This window comes from Juglans microcarpa x Juglans regia, chromosome 8D (assembly GCF_004785595.1).
Source record: "Juglans microcarpa x Juglans regia isolate MS1-56 chromosome 8D, Jm3101_v1.0, whole genome shotgun sequence".
NCBI classification, from domain to species: domain Eukaryota; kingdom Viridiplantae; phylum Streptophyta; class Magnoliopsida; order Fagales; family Juglandaceae; genus Juglans; species Juglans microcarpa x Juglans regia.
The window spans coordinates 35,923,349-35,940,579 of record NC_054608.1 but is presented as its reverse complement, the minus strand read 5'-3'; the positions used below and the strand labels follow the sequence as shown (position 1 = coordinate 35,940,579).

Sequence of the window (17,231 nt, the reverse complement as noted above, 5' to 3'; positions counted from 1 at the left end):
CCTGTGAATGGCTTATAAGTCTAGCTAGCATGATATTGTTAGTCAAATATTTCAAGTTAGAATCCATTTACCCTTCTTTTTCATCCATATTATATATAACAACAAAGATCTATATAATTGTTGAAGGAAATGTTTCTAGCTAGCATGCATATTTTTGAAGTAAAATAGTTTGGAACTTTTTTTTTTTTATTAATGAAAAAACAAAAAAATAAAGCATTCCAAGATCAATAATAATCTAGTTGATGATCAGTAGATCTATCCATTAATATTTAATCATCTGATCCTGATGATCTATCTTCTTTCTTTTTGATCTCTTATTGCATGCAGCTAATTGGGGGGTTGGGGGGAGATCAGTTACAGTACTGAGAGGGAGATTTAGAATTAACAAAGTCATGAACAATCAAATAGTACTAAGCTGCGAGATCATTAACTAGAACTTTTCATTTAGAGGTCATTCTCATTATCTATATGTATTGATGATGATGATAAAGACTAGATCTTTACTAAATTTATTTATTTTTATGCATGCATGGCTTTTCATCTTAATTTCCGGTTCAAAATGTATACAGTACTTACGGGCATCTAAATTGCATGGATTTATGAAAAAAAAACCAAATGATCTGGTTCAAGCTTTCTTATCTGGAAGCTGCTGGCTCAAAGCTTAAATCAGGCCATCCAATAAAACCAAATCTAACTAGCTAGCACATGCACAAGCTTAATCAGTATTAATATTGTGCATGTAGTAGCTAGGAATTAGCTAGTTAAGGGGGGGAAAAAGGCAACCGGCTTAAGGTCGACATGATGACCAAATCGAGGGGAGTTTTTATAATGCAAGTAATTAAATTGGGTGGAGGCGCCTTAATTTGGAAAAAAAGGTCTTTACTTTGAAGCTTTCTTACGCTATCTATATTCGAAGTGATGCTTTATATAATTTGTAGGACTGACGAGGTGTGGTCCACTTAATTCCTCTGTTACTAGTGCTCTTTAATTTGCAAATATCTTTAAACCATAAAGCTATATTAATATACAAGACATACATTGCTTTCCATTTTTGTTGCTTGGATGACATTTGAAGCAAGTCATTCCACGGCTCCCTTGCCCTTACCGCTAGTTAATTAAAGGCCATGCGGCAAAAGTAAGGGGTGCTCTCTCTCTCTCAAATGTAACTAAAGTTAGCATTCCTTCGAGGCATTTTTTTTTTTTTTAATTTAAAGAGGCTTTAAAAGAGTTCTCATGTCAATGTTAGCATTTCTTCTCTAGCTCCTACATAGAAGTTGTAAATATTAGGAAGTAAAAATTATAAATAGAATACGTAAAAAAAATTTATTTAATTTACCTTATATGATGGATCCTCAAACATGTCATAAAGTTTTTCCCAATCGGAAAGTTAAACATCCTGAAAAGGATGTTGGCGTGCATATTCCTTATTCTCGAACTTATTATAATGCTCATGATACATTGTCTTATATTTGTTGAATGCATTATACATAAACTCATCGACAGTCTTACACTCATTCCTCCGACTAAAAATTAGTTCGAAGTCATCATTGAAAAAATATATATACAAAGATATTATCACTCATAATATTCTAAAATTTGCATACATATTAAATAATATCAATATAAATCAATTATTTAAGCATTACCAAACAACATTTCTTAATAAGCTATTTCACATCTTGGGAGACTTTCTGTCATGAACTCGTAGTTAAAGGTGTATAAGTTCGTGTAAGAGCACATACATGCGATGCAAGCCAAGCTACTGGTTGTCATTCGCCTCCACTATGTTCATCAGGAACGTTAACCTTAATCTTACTCACTTTATGATATTTTTCCAACGTCACGCTTGATCTAGTAGTACCTCAACCTTGACGAGATTGTATTGTTAACTTTATAAAATATAATATTCGTTGTAGAAACGAAGTAAATGATGGTTAGAAACGATGTAATATGTATGAATGACCTTAATTAAAACAAAATGACTATTAGATTTTTATCTTATTCTGTAAAGTCAATCTCTAGTAGTGAGTCAAATGGAAAGCTAGGAATAGGTGGAGATGGGATGCAAACTTTCATCCTCTTCAGTGGCATAACTTTGAAACACCGATACATTCATTACGCACAAGATTTTTCATAAAGTGTAATGTGAACACAAAACCGGTCAATCATCTATATCAGTTTCATTTGACCATTCGCCCTCATCATCTGTAGATACTTCAGATGACTCAACATTTTGTTCAACTATCGCATCAACAATTTCAACCTCAATATCTTCCCTATGCAATGAAATCATCTCATACTGACTCAAATCCACAAACAAGTTAAAGACAGGTTGACTCTCTTGGTATGCTTCTTGAATAGAGGGATCATCTTCTTCTTCATCTTGTCCCTCCGCCTTAGAGATAACATCATATATATTTATTGGAGAAAACTTATGTACTACTCGCCATTGATTTCCTAACTTAGGATCATCTAATTAGAATATTTGATATGCTTGGAAAGCCAAAATAAAAAGATCATCTTCATACTATTTTTTTTATATATTAATACTCAAAAAATATTCATCATCGCGCACTCCCGTTCAAGGATTGTTTAAATCTCATCAATCACATTTAAACAGATACACTACAAACTCTCACAAATATCTCATTCTGATTATATCGACAATAACTCATAGAAATCAATGTTTTCTACATCATGACTTTCTTCAACTATGACACCACTATTTTGTATTTTCCTATAGCGTTCTCGATCCATTGTGCAATACCTACTATTCCGAGAAATACATGCAGAATATCAAATAGCACATCTCGAGGGGCCACACACCAATGCATACAGTTAGTCTGATATATCATTTGGATTACTCGCATGCATTTGTATAAACTGCATATTGAATAAAACATAAACATATACAAATAAACAAACAATATTTTTTTTTTGGTAATTCAAACTCGCATCTGTATTATCATTACCCATTTTTCAAACCCTTTCGGGAATTCCTCTTCATGTTTCTGGTTTATATCATTTACTCTCAATTCTTCGAGTACGTTAATATGATAACTGAAATTGAACATTACCAAATAATTTATGTTCTTATAATTTTGTTAAGTAAATTACAATATTAATTAACAAACAATGACAATTTACTTCAAGTTCTCTATCTCAGGACAATTATTTAGCACGTACTACTGAGCTTTCTCTAACTCTCTTCCATACAAATCATAACCATGCGCTGTAACAAGTGTACGTACTTGTTGAAAAAACACAAAAAACCCATTTCGTTGTATTGCTTTGTCAACATCAAAGTTTCTTTCCGACCGGTCAAACCTCATGTAAACTCCGTGGAAGTATTTGGAACAGAATATATGACACTCATCATCAATATATGTTTCTGCAATTGATTCTTCTCGACGGGCCTTGTTACCCACTATGCGTTTCAACTTTCCAATGAATCGTTCAATGGGATACATCTATTTATACTGGACTGGTCCTGCAAATCGAGCCTTACATGACAAATGAACGGCTAAGTGAATCATGACGTTGAAGAATAATGGTGGGTAAATACCCTCCAGCTTACACAATATTATAGCAATTTCTCGTTCCATATGGTCCAAAACTTCTACATTCAACATTCTAACACGCAAGTCTTCAAAAAATGCACTCAGCTCAGTCAAAGCCACACACACATTTCTCGTTGAGTACCCACGGATACTAATAGGTAAGATACGTTGTAAAAATATATGACAATCATGACTTTTTAATCCAGTAATTTTCCAATCATTTGTTCGCACACACCTTATTAGATTCAAGGCATAACCGTCCAGTAATTTAATCTTCATTAGCCACTCACTAAATATAGCTCTTTCGTTCCTTGACAATGTATACCACCCACTCGGTATATAGATAAACGAACCACTTTGTTACAAGTACATTTTTTATCTTATTCCCAACCGTTTCAAATCCTTCCATGAGTTTAATTTATTCTTCTTTTTGCCTTCAATTGACATTAATGTTCCCAACACAGACTCGCATATATTTTTCTCAATATGCATAACATCGAGACTATGTCACAATTTTAACGTCGACCATTACGAGAGTTTGAAAAGTATACTATTCTTTGTCCAATTCAAGTCATTCGCAGTTCGTTTTCTCTTCCGTTACATTTTACCAAATTCATTACAACTGATATCTACAAATTGTGCAAATATATTTTTCCCAGAGTATCATGTCATATCTACAGTCATTGCACGTGACTTAAATAACCATTGTAATTTAAGTGTCAATGGAAAGTAGCGTACGACCTTTCACGGCACCGTACGACCTTTCACAGCACATTCTACTTCGGGGCATATAAACGAGAACCGATGGTTGTTGTCTCGTAGGAGTAGACAATCAAGAAATTAACCTAGTTCATGTTAAGATTTGGAGGCGGCATAATCTATTATAAGGAAATATTTTATCACAACGTATGCCTTAACACTGGGTTATCTCTATCTAAATTGTTCTGATTATTTTATTTTATTCTCTAGTTTACAAAGCGTATGCACACATCTTTTATATCTTCCATATTTTTCCCAACAAAAAACACTTGACTTATAAATGATGATTCCTCAAATCAATCTCAAGATAACAAAGCTGTTACTTAGGCTAAAATCAAGGTTGTAATAGCTAGGAAATTGCAGCCACAGACTTACCTAGTTACTTAAAATAGATTCTATATAATGTGTATATATGATGCACGATTCTGTGTATGATGTGTGAAAAATCTTACTGATTTAGAACAGTGAAAAATTGATCTGTCAATATTAAAATTTTATCATAACTCGTGAAAATATTACAACATATAATAGATCATAGATGGGGATGATTTTGGACATCTTTCTGTAGACTAATTAATAAATGTCATCTGATAATGCAAGCAAATTAGCAACATTTGTAAATCCCCCGTACATACAACTTCATTTCCGCCTTATTATAATTTGTCTATTTGCTCTGATCTGCCTCTAGCTAACAAATTAATTTCATAATCTTATTAGCCGGTATTTTACTAATCTTATAATAATACTTTCTTCTATTTAAACGTGATTAATGTAAAAAAGTTTAACGCGTATATATATCGTTACTCCCAAAAGCTCACTCAAAAGAAATCTTATAAATGCGCCGATCTCTAGTCTCTTTGATCTCTCTCACTTGATATATATATAGATGAGCTTCAGTTGCTTCCCTCGAGAAATTCAGAGTCAAATTATACAGCGCCCTCCCTCATTTTTCCAATTTTCTGCCCAGCTTATAATTGTTCTCTGCAATATATCTCTTTTTAGAAAAGACAGAAAAATCGTAGTATTAATTCTTCCGGCTACCATGATCAGCACCGCGTCATTTTTATTGATCAAGACATTTAAGCTGATCATGATCAAGATCTTCTTCGTAGAGAAGTTGCATGAATGTTAGTTATATTCTTCCATATGTCGGACGGTACGAGCTAGATCAGTATAAGTACTCTTACGCTCAGCAACTTTTTGTTTATGCACATTTGATCGTCTATGTGTCGGTTGGCTGATCTCATTTTCCGGGTCATTTCGTTCTGTTCCCAGAAGAGAGACATCAAATCAGCGTCCTCCCCATACTTACAAATTGATTTCTGATCTTAGACCGTCCCTAGCTAATTAGTTTTCTTCCACCGTACGTGATCTTGAAGTAGGAAGCACCAAGGACGTTATCTCTGCTAATTATAAAGGTTTCAATCCATGACCACGATCGTTTTGAATTATTACTGCATGCTGAGTTTAACAAGGATCCAAAGGATCTAATACTAGCCCAAGGCCAGGTTCCGATCGAGAGAGAGAGAGAGCGGGAGAGAGAGATGAATAATTCAACCCAACAAGCAGAACTACAGCTTCCAAGAAACGACTGTCATGCTCACAAGAAAGTGGTGAGGTACAAGGAATGCCACAAGAACCATGCAGCTGAAAATGGTGGGAATGCAACTGATGGCTGTGGAGAGTTCATGCCAAACGGAGAAGAAGGCACCTTTGAAGCCCTGAAGTGCTCAGCCTGCAACTGTCACAGAAATTTCCACAGGAAAGAGATTGAATCTGATTCATGCTCCTGTCAATGTTATCACACTACTCCAACCATACTCAACATCAATGCTAGGAGATCACCCAATTGGGGCCATCATGAAGATCAGTACTACAATGCAGTTCTGGGGTCATCCATTGGGTGCCCTACAACTACAATGATGATTTCCTATAAAAGTGGGTCGGTCCCCTCAGAGTCGAATGATGAGAAGGAAGATGCATATGGGAGCTGTCCTGTGGCAAGGCCGGCTAATAAGGTGAAAAAGAGGTTTAGGACCAAGTTTACAAAAGAGCAGAAGGAAAAGATGTTGAGCTTTGCAGAAAAGGCTGGTTGGAGAATGCAGAAGCTAGAAGAATCTGTTGTGCAGCAGTTCTGCCAAGAGACTGGGATCAATAAGAGAGTTCTAAAGGTGTGGATGCATAACAACAAACACCACTTTGCAAATAAAAACTCCACTAGCTAGATCAAGCATTCTGATCATCTCATATTTCATTCTTAATTATAAGGCTTCCATGCATGATTTCCAATTAGCTTACTTTATTAAATTCTTTTCATCATTTAATATTTTCTTTTGCTGGTAGCTAGCTATCGCGTATCTTACATGTTTTGATTTATACTAGCTAGGTAGTCTAGCTAGTTTAGTGAGCTAATATATGAAGATTGTAAGATCAGCTCTGCTGCTGTAGATCATGTTCATGCTTTGGAAAGTATTTGAGCTTGTTTCTCTATCTTCGATCTTAGGTTGCGTTTGGGTACTGAGGTATATATTTTTATGTATTATGTGAATAGTAGTAAAAAAGTAATGATAGAATATTAAATAGTAGTGAAAAGTAGATAAAAAATAATAATAAAATAATGAATAGTAGTGAGATATTCTGAAAATATTCTCAAAATCCAAACTAGTTTAGTCTGTTCAGTGGTTTCTTTAATTATTTAATACCTCACTTTTCTTGATCAGTTAAACTAGATCAGACGCAAGAATATTAAAGAAATAAACAATTATGTGTGGAATAATTCGGTGACAACGGACCTTCTTTGTAATTTTCCCTGGGCAAAGTAGAAGTTGAGTCATCTTGAAAGTGCTTCTAATATATATATATATATATATATGCTCCTTTTGTTTGTTTATTGATGATGATCTAGCTAGCTAGGATCAATTCATTGTCGAGGATACAGCAAGGAATGGAAAGTACATGCATGAAACATTAAATTTATCACTACTTCACTTGAATGTTCATATATATTGCATGATATGAGTTTTACAGTACTCCATCATTAATGAGATGTCAAATACATACACTGTACGTAGTACTTGGGAATTAGTACAAATTATAAAAAGCCGCGGCGCGAGTAATGTTGTGGGAGATCAGATTGCCAATGCATCAGCTAGCCATTATTCTTTTTCTTCATTATTGTGCGTGGTAACATTAATGAAAAGACAAGGTTTGCATGCACGAGAAAGTGTACGTGTGCGTTATATTTATATTATATATATATATATATATATATATATATATAAGTCGAAAGCTAATGATACCCAAATTAGGAAGGTTAAACTTAGAATTGCAGGTCTAATCATGAAAATCATAGGCACTAATTGATATTGCATCCTGCCATGATCCTTCATGAATTAGTTATAAAAAGGCCACACTTCAAGCGATCCATAGTGTTTGCTTTTGGATCCTTGGATTCTCATTTAATCCAACCAGGCCGGGCCCGATCTGCTTTTCATACAAGTAGAAAGAAAGAAAATGCTTTCATGAGCCACTGGAGCTAGACAAGGCAGTTTTCCCCATATTTCTGTCACTCATATTATCTTACAAATTAAGAAAAGCAATTGGAATATAAATTCATATCATCTCTCAAACACAAATGTTTTACACATCATTGTTGTGGAAACATGTTCACTTTGCTTCCAATCAGGATTCTAGATTTCCACATACCGATGTTTGAGTACGGGATAATATATACCATTCATGGTAATGCCACAAAGTCTGGTCCCAGCCAAACTTGCTATAGTATGCATTTGACCAAAATATGCACAACTATAAGTTGTGGTTTCTGGCTGTATTTTAATGGCAATTGACATTCAGCCCTACTACAACTAAACATTTCTTCCACAGTTTAAAGCTGGTTAATTTAGCGACAAGCAACCGGAGATGCATAATATTAATTACTTGAAAACCAGCACAACCGATCACAATAATTTAAATGCATGGGAGGTGAAAGAGGAATGAATGGAAGACATTGAAGCTGATAAGTACATATAATATACATCTCCATTAACGAACGCCACAATTTCAGCAAATGTACCTCGTCAAGACAACAGCTGAGTTGGTTTCAATGGAGTTCAACGGCCTAGCTGAAAAGACTACATAGTTCAATAACAGCTCAATTTCTATTAACATAGGCGAGTCAAGTTTCTTCTCATAACACAGATGTCAAGAAATAGAATTACCATAAGGAAATTAGGTAAAGTTGATCACAATCTCAGTCCAGCATACACAAATCTCAATTCTGCAGTTCAGAGTGGACTAGACTCCCTGTGTGCATCAGCTCGCAAAAGTGACACATAGGGTGATCATGTTAAGAAGTTCTTGAATGGATACATCATGGTCTCTTATATATGGTGTGTATCACTCTAAAAATCAGTATCAAGACAGGAAACCATGACCTTTGAAACCATGGACCTCGCGAAAGGGATGTAGCTCAAGCTATACCTGTCATTCACAGAAAGAAACGGGCCAAATTAAATCAATAAATCTGCACCAGTGACAGATGGACAGAGAAGTTGCATATCTGTAAAAATGAAGTATTCTAGAAAATAAAAGAACTTTCCACTTCTATATTAGAAATTTAGAACCTGAAAATATAATCAAGGCAAAACTCAAAATCTGACTGATTAGGGCTCGTTTGGATACTAGAATGTCTGTGAATACTAGTGAAATGATTTGTGAATAGTAGTGAAATAGTTTGAGTTAAGATATTTTACTGGATTTAGAGAACTGAGAGAGAGAGAGAGAGAAAGTTGAATAAAAATATTATAAAATTGAAAAATTGTTTGAATATTATTTTTGTTTTAAAATTTGAAAAAGTTGTATTGGCTTTTGTGTTTTGTTTGAAAATTTGGGAAAGTTGGAATGATTAGGTAAATTACATGAAAAAGTAAAAAGTTTGAAATTGGAAAATGTTGTGCGTTTGAATGATATTTGGAAAGGAAATATTTGAAAATACATGAGAACAGTTATGTTCCCAAAACAGGACCTAAAACTACCTTTTATTTGATTAAGCATTTACATTTTGTATAAATTTACCTTTGGAAGCTAGAAACTCATCATAGGTTTCAGCCAAAACGGAAAATCACTAGTTTGTTGGAAACCATGCAATCAAATGTTGTGAGCAAAGAGAAAAACATACAACTTCAGTACATTAAAACTTTTTTTTTATTGGTCAATATATTAAAAACTTTCACTCATTCTCCAGAAAAATCAATTATAACACCAGTTTATATCGACATGCCACCGAGCACAAGACTCGGGTGTAAAACTATTATGCTGAAAAACAAAGATTCAAAGCAATTAGCCCCCTCTAAAGGTAGAAGGAAATTTTTTCCTAATTATGAGATGAATGTATTAGAGGAAAATTTAAAATGTGAGGCAGTTTCAAATAAGTAGTGCAATGTTTGATATTATAGATATCGCCACTCGGCATTTCATAATTAAAAAAAAAAAAACAAGAAAGCATTTCATGGTTAAGAAGTTGACTCGATTCTTGTCTGAATTCTAATTTTCATTTGGTTTTGTCTTTCACTCAATAGTGCCAATTAAATTTTCGGCCATATAATATGCCTGGTGGAATGTATGTCATCTCAACCCTAATTTATGTAGAAGACAGGCATACTTAGAAAGTACGTCCTAACTTGACATACCAGATTAGTGCACCAAACTCTAAAATAATTGCCAGAAGTGTCAACAATCTGTTGTGAACCTGCTCCAACACAAAAAAGAAAAACTTAGAATGAGTTTTAAATTATTGCATGGTTTATAATAACAGGAATAAAAGAAAACTAGGGAGTGGGTGGAAAACATACAAAGGGCCACTATGCAACTTACATAGAGAGCACAAAACAAGGCGATGATCATACTTGCAAGGTATATGGCCGTTGCATAAATACGAACAGGGTCAAGCATCATCGTCACTTGCCTCTTGGGGCCTATGAGAAATCCTGTGCTGCCAAACAAAAGACTCAAACTTAACATCGGAAGCACACAAAAGAAAAATCCATCCTTTAAAGAATAATGGCCGAATTTGTGAAATAGACTAAGAAAAACTGCAACCAGCAAAGGCTCACACAGATCTATGCATTGCAAAAAGAATGCATTGCAGTTTTCTTTAAATTATTTTTAAACCACGAATGATATGAAAACAACAAAAGAAACCTAAATTTAAGACCGCATAAAAGGACCAATAGCCTTTCCCTTCTCCTTCCTCATCTTTACCATTTGTGTAGACAACCTTTTCAAGGTATATAACCTCAAAAGACATCATCTGTTACCTTGATGAAAATCAGAAGCTCTGATTAGCTTTTGACCACCTCATACAGGCACAAAATAACAGAAGAAACACTTACAACATGACCATATAATTATTTAATTAGAGAACAGCAAAATGGAACATCAACATACAAATCCATACACAAACCTTCCAATTGAAAGAAGATTGCCAAGCGTGAAAGTTAATCCAAACTTGATGGGATTGAAGAAAACCAGCATTGACTGTCACATGAAAAGGAAAAATGTGTGCACATTAGTGCTATTAGTTTTGAAGGCCAAGAAGAGGAAATGCTGCAGATTAGTTCCTTTTTTTGCAAGAAATAAATTTCATTGAAAAGTGCAAAACGCACAACCCAAGTACACAGTATGTATACAAGAGAAACGCCCATCTAGAAGGAGAAAGTTTTGAGAAAGAGAAAGTTTTGAGTTCCTCCAACGTTTGTTCACTGATTTTAAAATTTCTATCATTCCTCTGGCTCCAAATTCATCATATAAGGCACGTTGGGACCATCTCCCACACTGCTGTAATTTGTGGATTTCCACTTCACCCTCTCCAAGCACCAGAAAGCTCCATTATTCTTTTGGGCATTGCCAAAGTCAATCCCACCCAACTGAAGAAGTCCTTCCACAAAGCCATAGCAGTTTCATAATGAAGTACATTAATTTGTGATTAGTTCACTAATACATGGATTACACATTTAGGCTCCCTTAACTCTGTCTAAGCTCCTGAAAATATCGAGATTACTTGGAAACTTATAACTCCAAGTTGCCAGCAAATTCATAGAACAGCATTTTTTTCCAATTTTGAGTTGTACATTCTCAATGTTTCAGCATCTCCCTCGTTCAAAACATATATGGAGTGAAATATAAGTATTGAATAACACTTGAGGAATGTCATGCTACTAACTTATGTCAATGAGATTTTCTAATCCAATAAAGTGAAGGTGAGTATGAATCTATTTGAAAATAAATAACAAGATTAAGGTGCACATGATTTATGAAATTTTGACTTGGACACATCTCTCAGCACTAAGTGGAAGAGCTTATGTTCATTAAGCTAACTGAAGCATGGAAAGCTTAAAGCAATGAGTAGCGTCCTTACAATATGTTAATCAAGCTTCATTGAATTGTACTACAATCTCTGAATATAAGGTAACACTGCTGAGCATATTTAAAGCAAAAGGTAGGAGATACGAACAAGGGCTGGCAACGCCAGCCTAGCCCTTGAGATCAAGCACTAGAGTAACATTTAAAACCACGAGCAAGAAATGGCATATTGACCATAGATTTGGCAGAAAGCAAGTTCTGGTACAGTAAAAAATTCCCAACCACTTGCAGAGTAGGATATTCAAGATAAAGGCAATTGCCAATCAAGATAAAGGCTTAGTTCAGTTCAGTTGAGTGAAAAGCAAGACAATGAGCAATGGAAGAACCCTTGCTTATCAATGGAGAGAGAGAGAGAGAGAGAGAGAGTTGGTGAAATCCTTGATACTGAGAATTAGTTTAAAAATGCTTATTAAGATCAGCTAGTTGTAAAGCAATGGGCTTGTTCTAATTGTGAGACTGGCTTTCATGTCATGGAATATATTATGAAAACAAGAAAAACTATCTCGACACATAATGTGTCTAAAGACTTCTAGAAGTCTGTCATGGAGAATCAAATTAGGTAAAAGCATGAAACTCAGTCTAGCGAAAAAGCAATGATCTCTTGAGATGCTGCAGTCCTTGCCTTCTTGACTTTTTTCCTGAGAAAAGCCCAATTCTGTAAGGTTGTACTCATTGCTCTTGATTCTTCACCTTATAAAAAGGCAAACCAAGGTAAGAAACCTTTTTTAAGTGCTAAATTGAGTATTTAGGAATAAACTGTCACGTGTTTCAGAAATGAGGCAAGAGGGATGATCGCAAGCTACCATTTAAAGCTGACTTATAAAAACCAAAAGCATCTAACGAGATAATTTCCAAAGACACAGTAATCAACCAATATAACTTCTCCATTCACTACATTACTAGTCCAGAAAGGAAATCAGAATTCAAATTATATGATAATATGAAATCCAATTCCGTCTCTTGTTAGTTATAACTCATTGTCTTTAGTTTTATATGCTTATATTTGTTAAAGAAGAAGAAGAAGAAGAATTCAGATTATTTCATGGTCACAACTTACCAAGAGTGTACAAGTCAAACCTGCAACGAAGCATATGGCGAAACCGTTAAACCTCTGTTTAATAAAAAAGAGTGAGAGACCAATGAGTTAAAAGGATCTTTTCAAAGGAGAGAATATCTTCAAACGTCAATCAGCAAAACATGGAATAATTTCAAAATAAAACTTACTGGATACTAAGTGAAACTGTATAGCTCTGGCAAGATATACCAATTCACTAAAAAAAATTCCAAGATAAAGGAAACTGAAAAAATGCATATCTAACCAATTGGCATAAATTGACCAACTAGCTCAGATGGAAAATCACAAACTTAAGCTTATATTTTCCCTGAAGGAGAACTTTTGCAATTCAGCATTCGCGAACCTATTCAAGACTACTAATCAATTATGCATCCGTAAAGTCCAATGCTTCTGTTCCCTTGTAATAGATCAAATCTACATTTTTTTGATACATTCTTAACAATCGATCTGTTTAGTTTTAGTATTACGATGCGGACAAGTTACTATGCATGTTCTTTCTCGAGGCTAAACTCGAATCCTCTGACCGCGTACTTTTGTCAATTAGCAAACAATAAGCAATTTATTTATTTCACTAACGGTTTGCAATTTTTACAGGGATTGATCTAAATGAAAAGACATTCATCATTAATTTCACGTATTAGCGTATCGACAAAATTTACTCTCCCATGACAATACACAATTTCACGTACTCTTCATAGTAGTTTGACGTTTCGTGATTTAGCTTCAAGCACAGTCCGAAACAATGGCCACAGAACCAAAAAAAGTAGAATCGAGGTTACTGTAAAGCTTATAAATCAAGCAATCAAATTTAACTGAGAGCGTAATGCAAGTATTTGACTTAAGTGGTTGGTGCAGATCAAAATTTACTTTTAATTTGCTTAATCCTTTTCCTTGTTTGTCTGAGCAACCAAACAGAGGCGAAAAAGAAAGAATGAAGTGAAATCAAGAACCTGTTTTGTGGACAGGGTGCAGTTGCGATTGAAGTCTTCCATGAAGGATAAGGAGCTGTTCTCTTCTAGCGCTGCAGCTTGGTGTTCGTCTTCCACCTCCATTCCCACTAGCATCTTCATCTTCTCAAACGCCTGGTTCATCTTCTCCATTATTGCCTACTAGTTTTTCTCACTCTTTCTGGAGAAAATTAGATCTGCGACCGAGGGAGATTATCAGAGTGAGCAGATGGTTTGCTTCGAATGACAGAGAGTGTTTTCTAAGGTTGGATTAAAATCTTTTTTGGGTTTGGGTTCTGAAAATGAGACGAGATAAAAAAAATTTATAAATAAAAATAAAATAATTTGTAAATAATAATGATATGTTTTGAATTAAGATTTTTAAAAAATTTTAAGAAATGGGAGGTAAAAGGTTAAATAAAAATATTATAAAATTAAAATATTGTTATAATAAAAATTTTTAATATATATATTTTTTTATTTTAGAATTTGAAAAAGTTAAATTGTTTTTTATATTTTATCTAAAAGTTTGAAAAAATTGTAATAACTAAATAATAATTAGATAAAAAGTTGAATATTTGAAATTAAAAAATATTTATATTTGAGTGATGTTTAGAAAGAAAATGAGATGGAATAAGATAAAACCATTTATATTCTCAAACAACACCTTAGAGCTTAGGCCTTGCTTAGATGTTGGGATGTGTCATTTAATCTCATCTCATCTTTTAAGGAAAACTTATAAATAAGTGATATAGAGATCATACTATAAATATCACTTAAGGAAAATATTTTATACACTGATAAAGCGTATCAATTAGTGTTTTTTTAAAGAATTTGCGTATATTTATTTTTTAGTATTTTTTTAATACACACAGAATGATTTAAAAAAATAAATAGATAACATTGATTAGTACACCTTTCGGTACTGATCATCGGTGCATGTAGCACCACCCATCACTTAAATAGTAACATTTAATTTATAAAAGTGAGATTAAATTTTTATTACAAATGAAATGATGTCAGGTATTTTATTAAGTGTGGATACTGGCTTATAAATAAAACTTATATATATATATTGTGTTAAATGTTAAAAAAGAGATAAACTTATTTGTAAAATGGGCATCACAAAAATATACTTCAAATCTAAATTCATATTTTATATCTTTTGCACATAAAGTGGTACAAAATGAACTCAGTTCAAACATGAGACCCAAAAAGATGAGCAGCATAGGAACAATCTACAGGAACACATTGATATTGCACCAAAGACCATAATTATTCCCTAAATACACACACACACACATATATATGTGTGTGGTTTTATATCTTCATTTATTAAATACAATAAATAGCTCAAATGCTTGATTTACTTGGATGTTCATGAGTTAATTTTACGGCAAGATTCTCGTACTTCGCCTTTTGATCCTTCCTTAACATCAAGTGTACTCATTTTGAGCATTGCCTGTTGGAAATCAAAGAAGAACATGGCTTCGTTCATCGCATAGCCATTGACGATGCCTCTTGTTCTAGGTGTCGCATACAATGTTTGATCTGAACCAAGCACCCCGGCTTTCCTTTGCAATGCATTGAAGTAGAAATTATCGAAACTGTTCCTCGTCGAATCAAAGGGTTGCTCAGCATTATCGCCAGCACTGCATGTCTTGGACAATGTATTTGCAAAATCTGCATCTAAATTTGGATCCGCAGCACTCAGTCTGGATTTGAATGATGAACATCTTGCCACTCCTAGTGTATGTGCCCCTGCATGCAATTCCAAGTTAAGATCACCGACACCAATATTCAGAAACAGTACTGCAATGATCATGTTGGCCAGAGTAACAAGAAAACTTTAATTGTGACATTGACTCCGTAACTATCATTTCAATAATTTTGGCTTGAGAAGCAAGATATTAATTTGTGACTTGCATATATATATATATATAATATATAATGAGAAAATATATTTGTAATTGTGAATTATGTAACTGTCGTATAATCGTTTTAAAAAAAATGAATAAACTATAAGATCCACGTGAAAAAATTAATTTTTTAATAGTAGATCTCACTTTTTTTAAAGTAATTACGTAACTTTTACGCACTTCACAATTATACGTAGAATTACTCATATATTATTCCTAAACAATCATTAATTCCAAACTTGTTACATATTATACGTACCCGAAAGAGCCACCACTTCTTGGACGCTAAAACCATGCTGCCCGAACATCTTAACGAGTTGAGAGGCATTGAAGAAGGGTGCAGGAAGATTGATTGTGTCTTTCATTTGAGACCTCCTACCGTCCTTTCGTCCCTTTGGTATGTCATATACTGGACCCCCAGCCTGCATAGTTATGTGCAATAATAAAACAAATTAAATATTAATTTTACGGAAAAATATGCATGTGAGAAGGAATTGAAGCTGATTCGTTCTGAATTTTGGTAGCTTTACCCAGAACACTGCATCTCTGGCAGCCATCGCAAGAATGTCAGCGCATGAGACTACGCCCGGGCATCGTTCCTCAAGCTCCTCTTTTGCATCATCAATAACTTCATATCCCCGCAAGCTCAAATTTGCAGGGGAGTCCTTCTCTGCTGTGTTATCCTTTGTCGAATCAACCAGAATCGACCCATCACATCCCTACTTGACAAAAGTCATTATTTGTTGATCAGTTCATCAACAAGCTCATCATGTAACGAAACACTTCATCCCAGCTAAAGTAAAATAAGAATTTTTCCCAAGGCAAAATGTCACCACACAGAGAGAGAGAGAGAGAGAGAGAGAGAGAGAGAGAGAGAGAGAACCTCTATGAAGCAATCGTGGAAATGCATTCTAAGAAGGGCGGCTGCCAGGGTAGGGTCGGCTTGCAAAGCTCTTATGACAGTATTCTTCACAATTGGTTCAGCGAATGGGCAACTCATCATATAATAATTCATACTCATACCGTTTGCTCCAAATCTAGAACCGCTCACTATCATCTCCAATAGTACAACTACACCAAGAAAATTCCCAGTGACCATCTTAACTAAATCCAGAGATGTCATTATAATCAGTACATATATGCTCAAAACACCCAATAAGGCCAGTGGCTAAGGGCCTGCCTAACGCTAAAGGAAAGAAGAACCCAAGCTGGGAGGTATATATATATATATATATATATATATATATATGTGTGTGTGTGTGTGTGTGTGAGGTTGAGAAAATTAGCTCATCTTGTGTTGGTATAATGGCCGGGAAGGTCTGGAGTTTGTGGTAGTATAGAGAGTTGAGAGGATGCAGTCTCTATATAAATGTAAATTACAGTAAAAGGGTTGCCCCCCACCACCCCAAAAAAAAAACAACAAAAAGAATTGGAAAAATCAAAAAGTTGAAGTTAGTGGTTTATCGTTTTCTCTCCACCTAAAACAATGGTCAATATATATATGATAATTGACTATAATGCATATGCGACGTTGCATGACACGTTACTA

At 34.4% G+C, this 17,231-nt stretch overlaps 3 protein-coding genes across 7 annotated transcripts; 1 reads left to right on the top strand and 2 right to left on the bottom strand.

The window, feature by feature from the left end:
• The first annotated feature begins 5,225 nt into the window (after positions 1–5,225).
• On the top strand, positions 5,226–6,803 carry LOC121243161 (zinc-finger homeodomain protein 4-like). The gene has a single exon (XM_041141226.1). It carries the CDS (start codon positions 5,864–5,866, stop codon positions 6,542–6,544), a length of 681 nt encoding a protein of 226 aa, XP_040997160.1. The 5' UTR covers positions 5,226–5,863; the 3' UTR covers positions 6,545–6,803.
• Positions 6,804–7,151: 348 nt separating this feature from the next.
• LOC121242795 (peroxidase 47) lies at positions 7,152–16,996 on the bottom strand. 3 transcript variants are annotated; one of them, XM_041140742.1, is made up of 6 exons: positions 16,948–16,996; positions 16,566–16,909; positions 16,213–16,401; positions 15,942–16,104; positions 15,147–15,524; positions 7,152–7,195 (listed from the first exon to the last, which is right to left on the bottom strand). In XM_041140742.1, coding segments are annotated over exons 2-6 (972 nt in total). In that variant the 5' UTR covers positions 16,806–16,909; positions 16,948–16,996; the 3' UTR covers positions 7,152–7,193. The 3 variants fall into 3 exon arrangements, with proteins under 3 accessions (XP_040996676.1, XP_040996673.1, XP_040996674.1); XM_041140739.1 differs by lacking the exon at positions 7,152–7,195 and adding an exon at positions 7,556–7,593; XM_041140740.1 differs by lacking the exon at positions 7,152–7,195 and having other exon boundaries at positions 14,897–15,524.
• LOC121242796 (vesicle transport protein SFT2B) lies at positions 8,343–14,007 on the bottom strand. Of its 3 annotated transcripts, XM_041140744.1 has the most exons (7): positions 13,767–13,905; positions 12,799–12,852; positions 12,364–12,431; positions 10,783–10,856; positions 10,194–10,311; positions 10,010–10,068; positions 8,343–8,801 (listed from the first exon to the last, which is right to left on the bottom strand). In XM_041140744.1, exons 2-7 carry the CDS (start codon positions 12,830–12,832, stop codon positions 8,723–8,725), a joined length of 432 nt encoding a protein of 143 aa, XP_040996678.1. In that variant the 5' UTR covers positions 12,833–12,852; positions 13,767–13,905; the 3' UTR covers positions 8,343–8,722. The 3 variants fall into 3 exon arrangements, with proteins under 3 accessions (XP_040996678.1, XP_040996677.1, XP_040996679.1); XM_041140743.1 differs by lacking the exon at positions 12,364–12,431 and having other exon boundaries at positions 13,767–14,007; XM_041140745.1 differs by lacking the exon at positions 12,364–12,431 and having other exon boundaries at positions 10,226–10,311; positions 13,767–14,007.
• Positions 16,997–17,231: the final 235 nt, after the last annotated feature.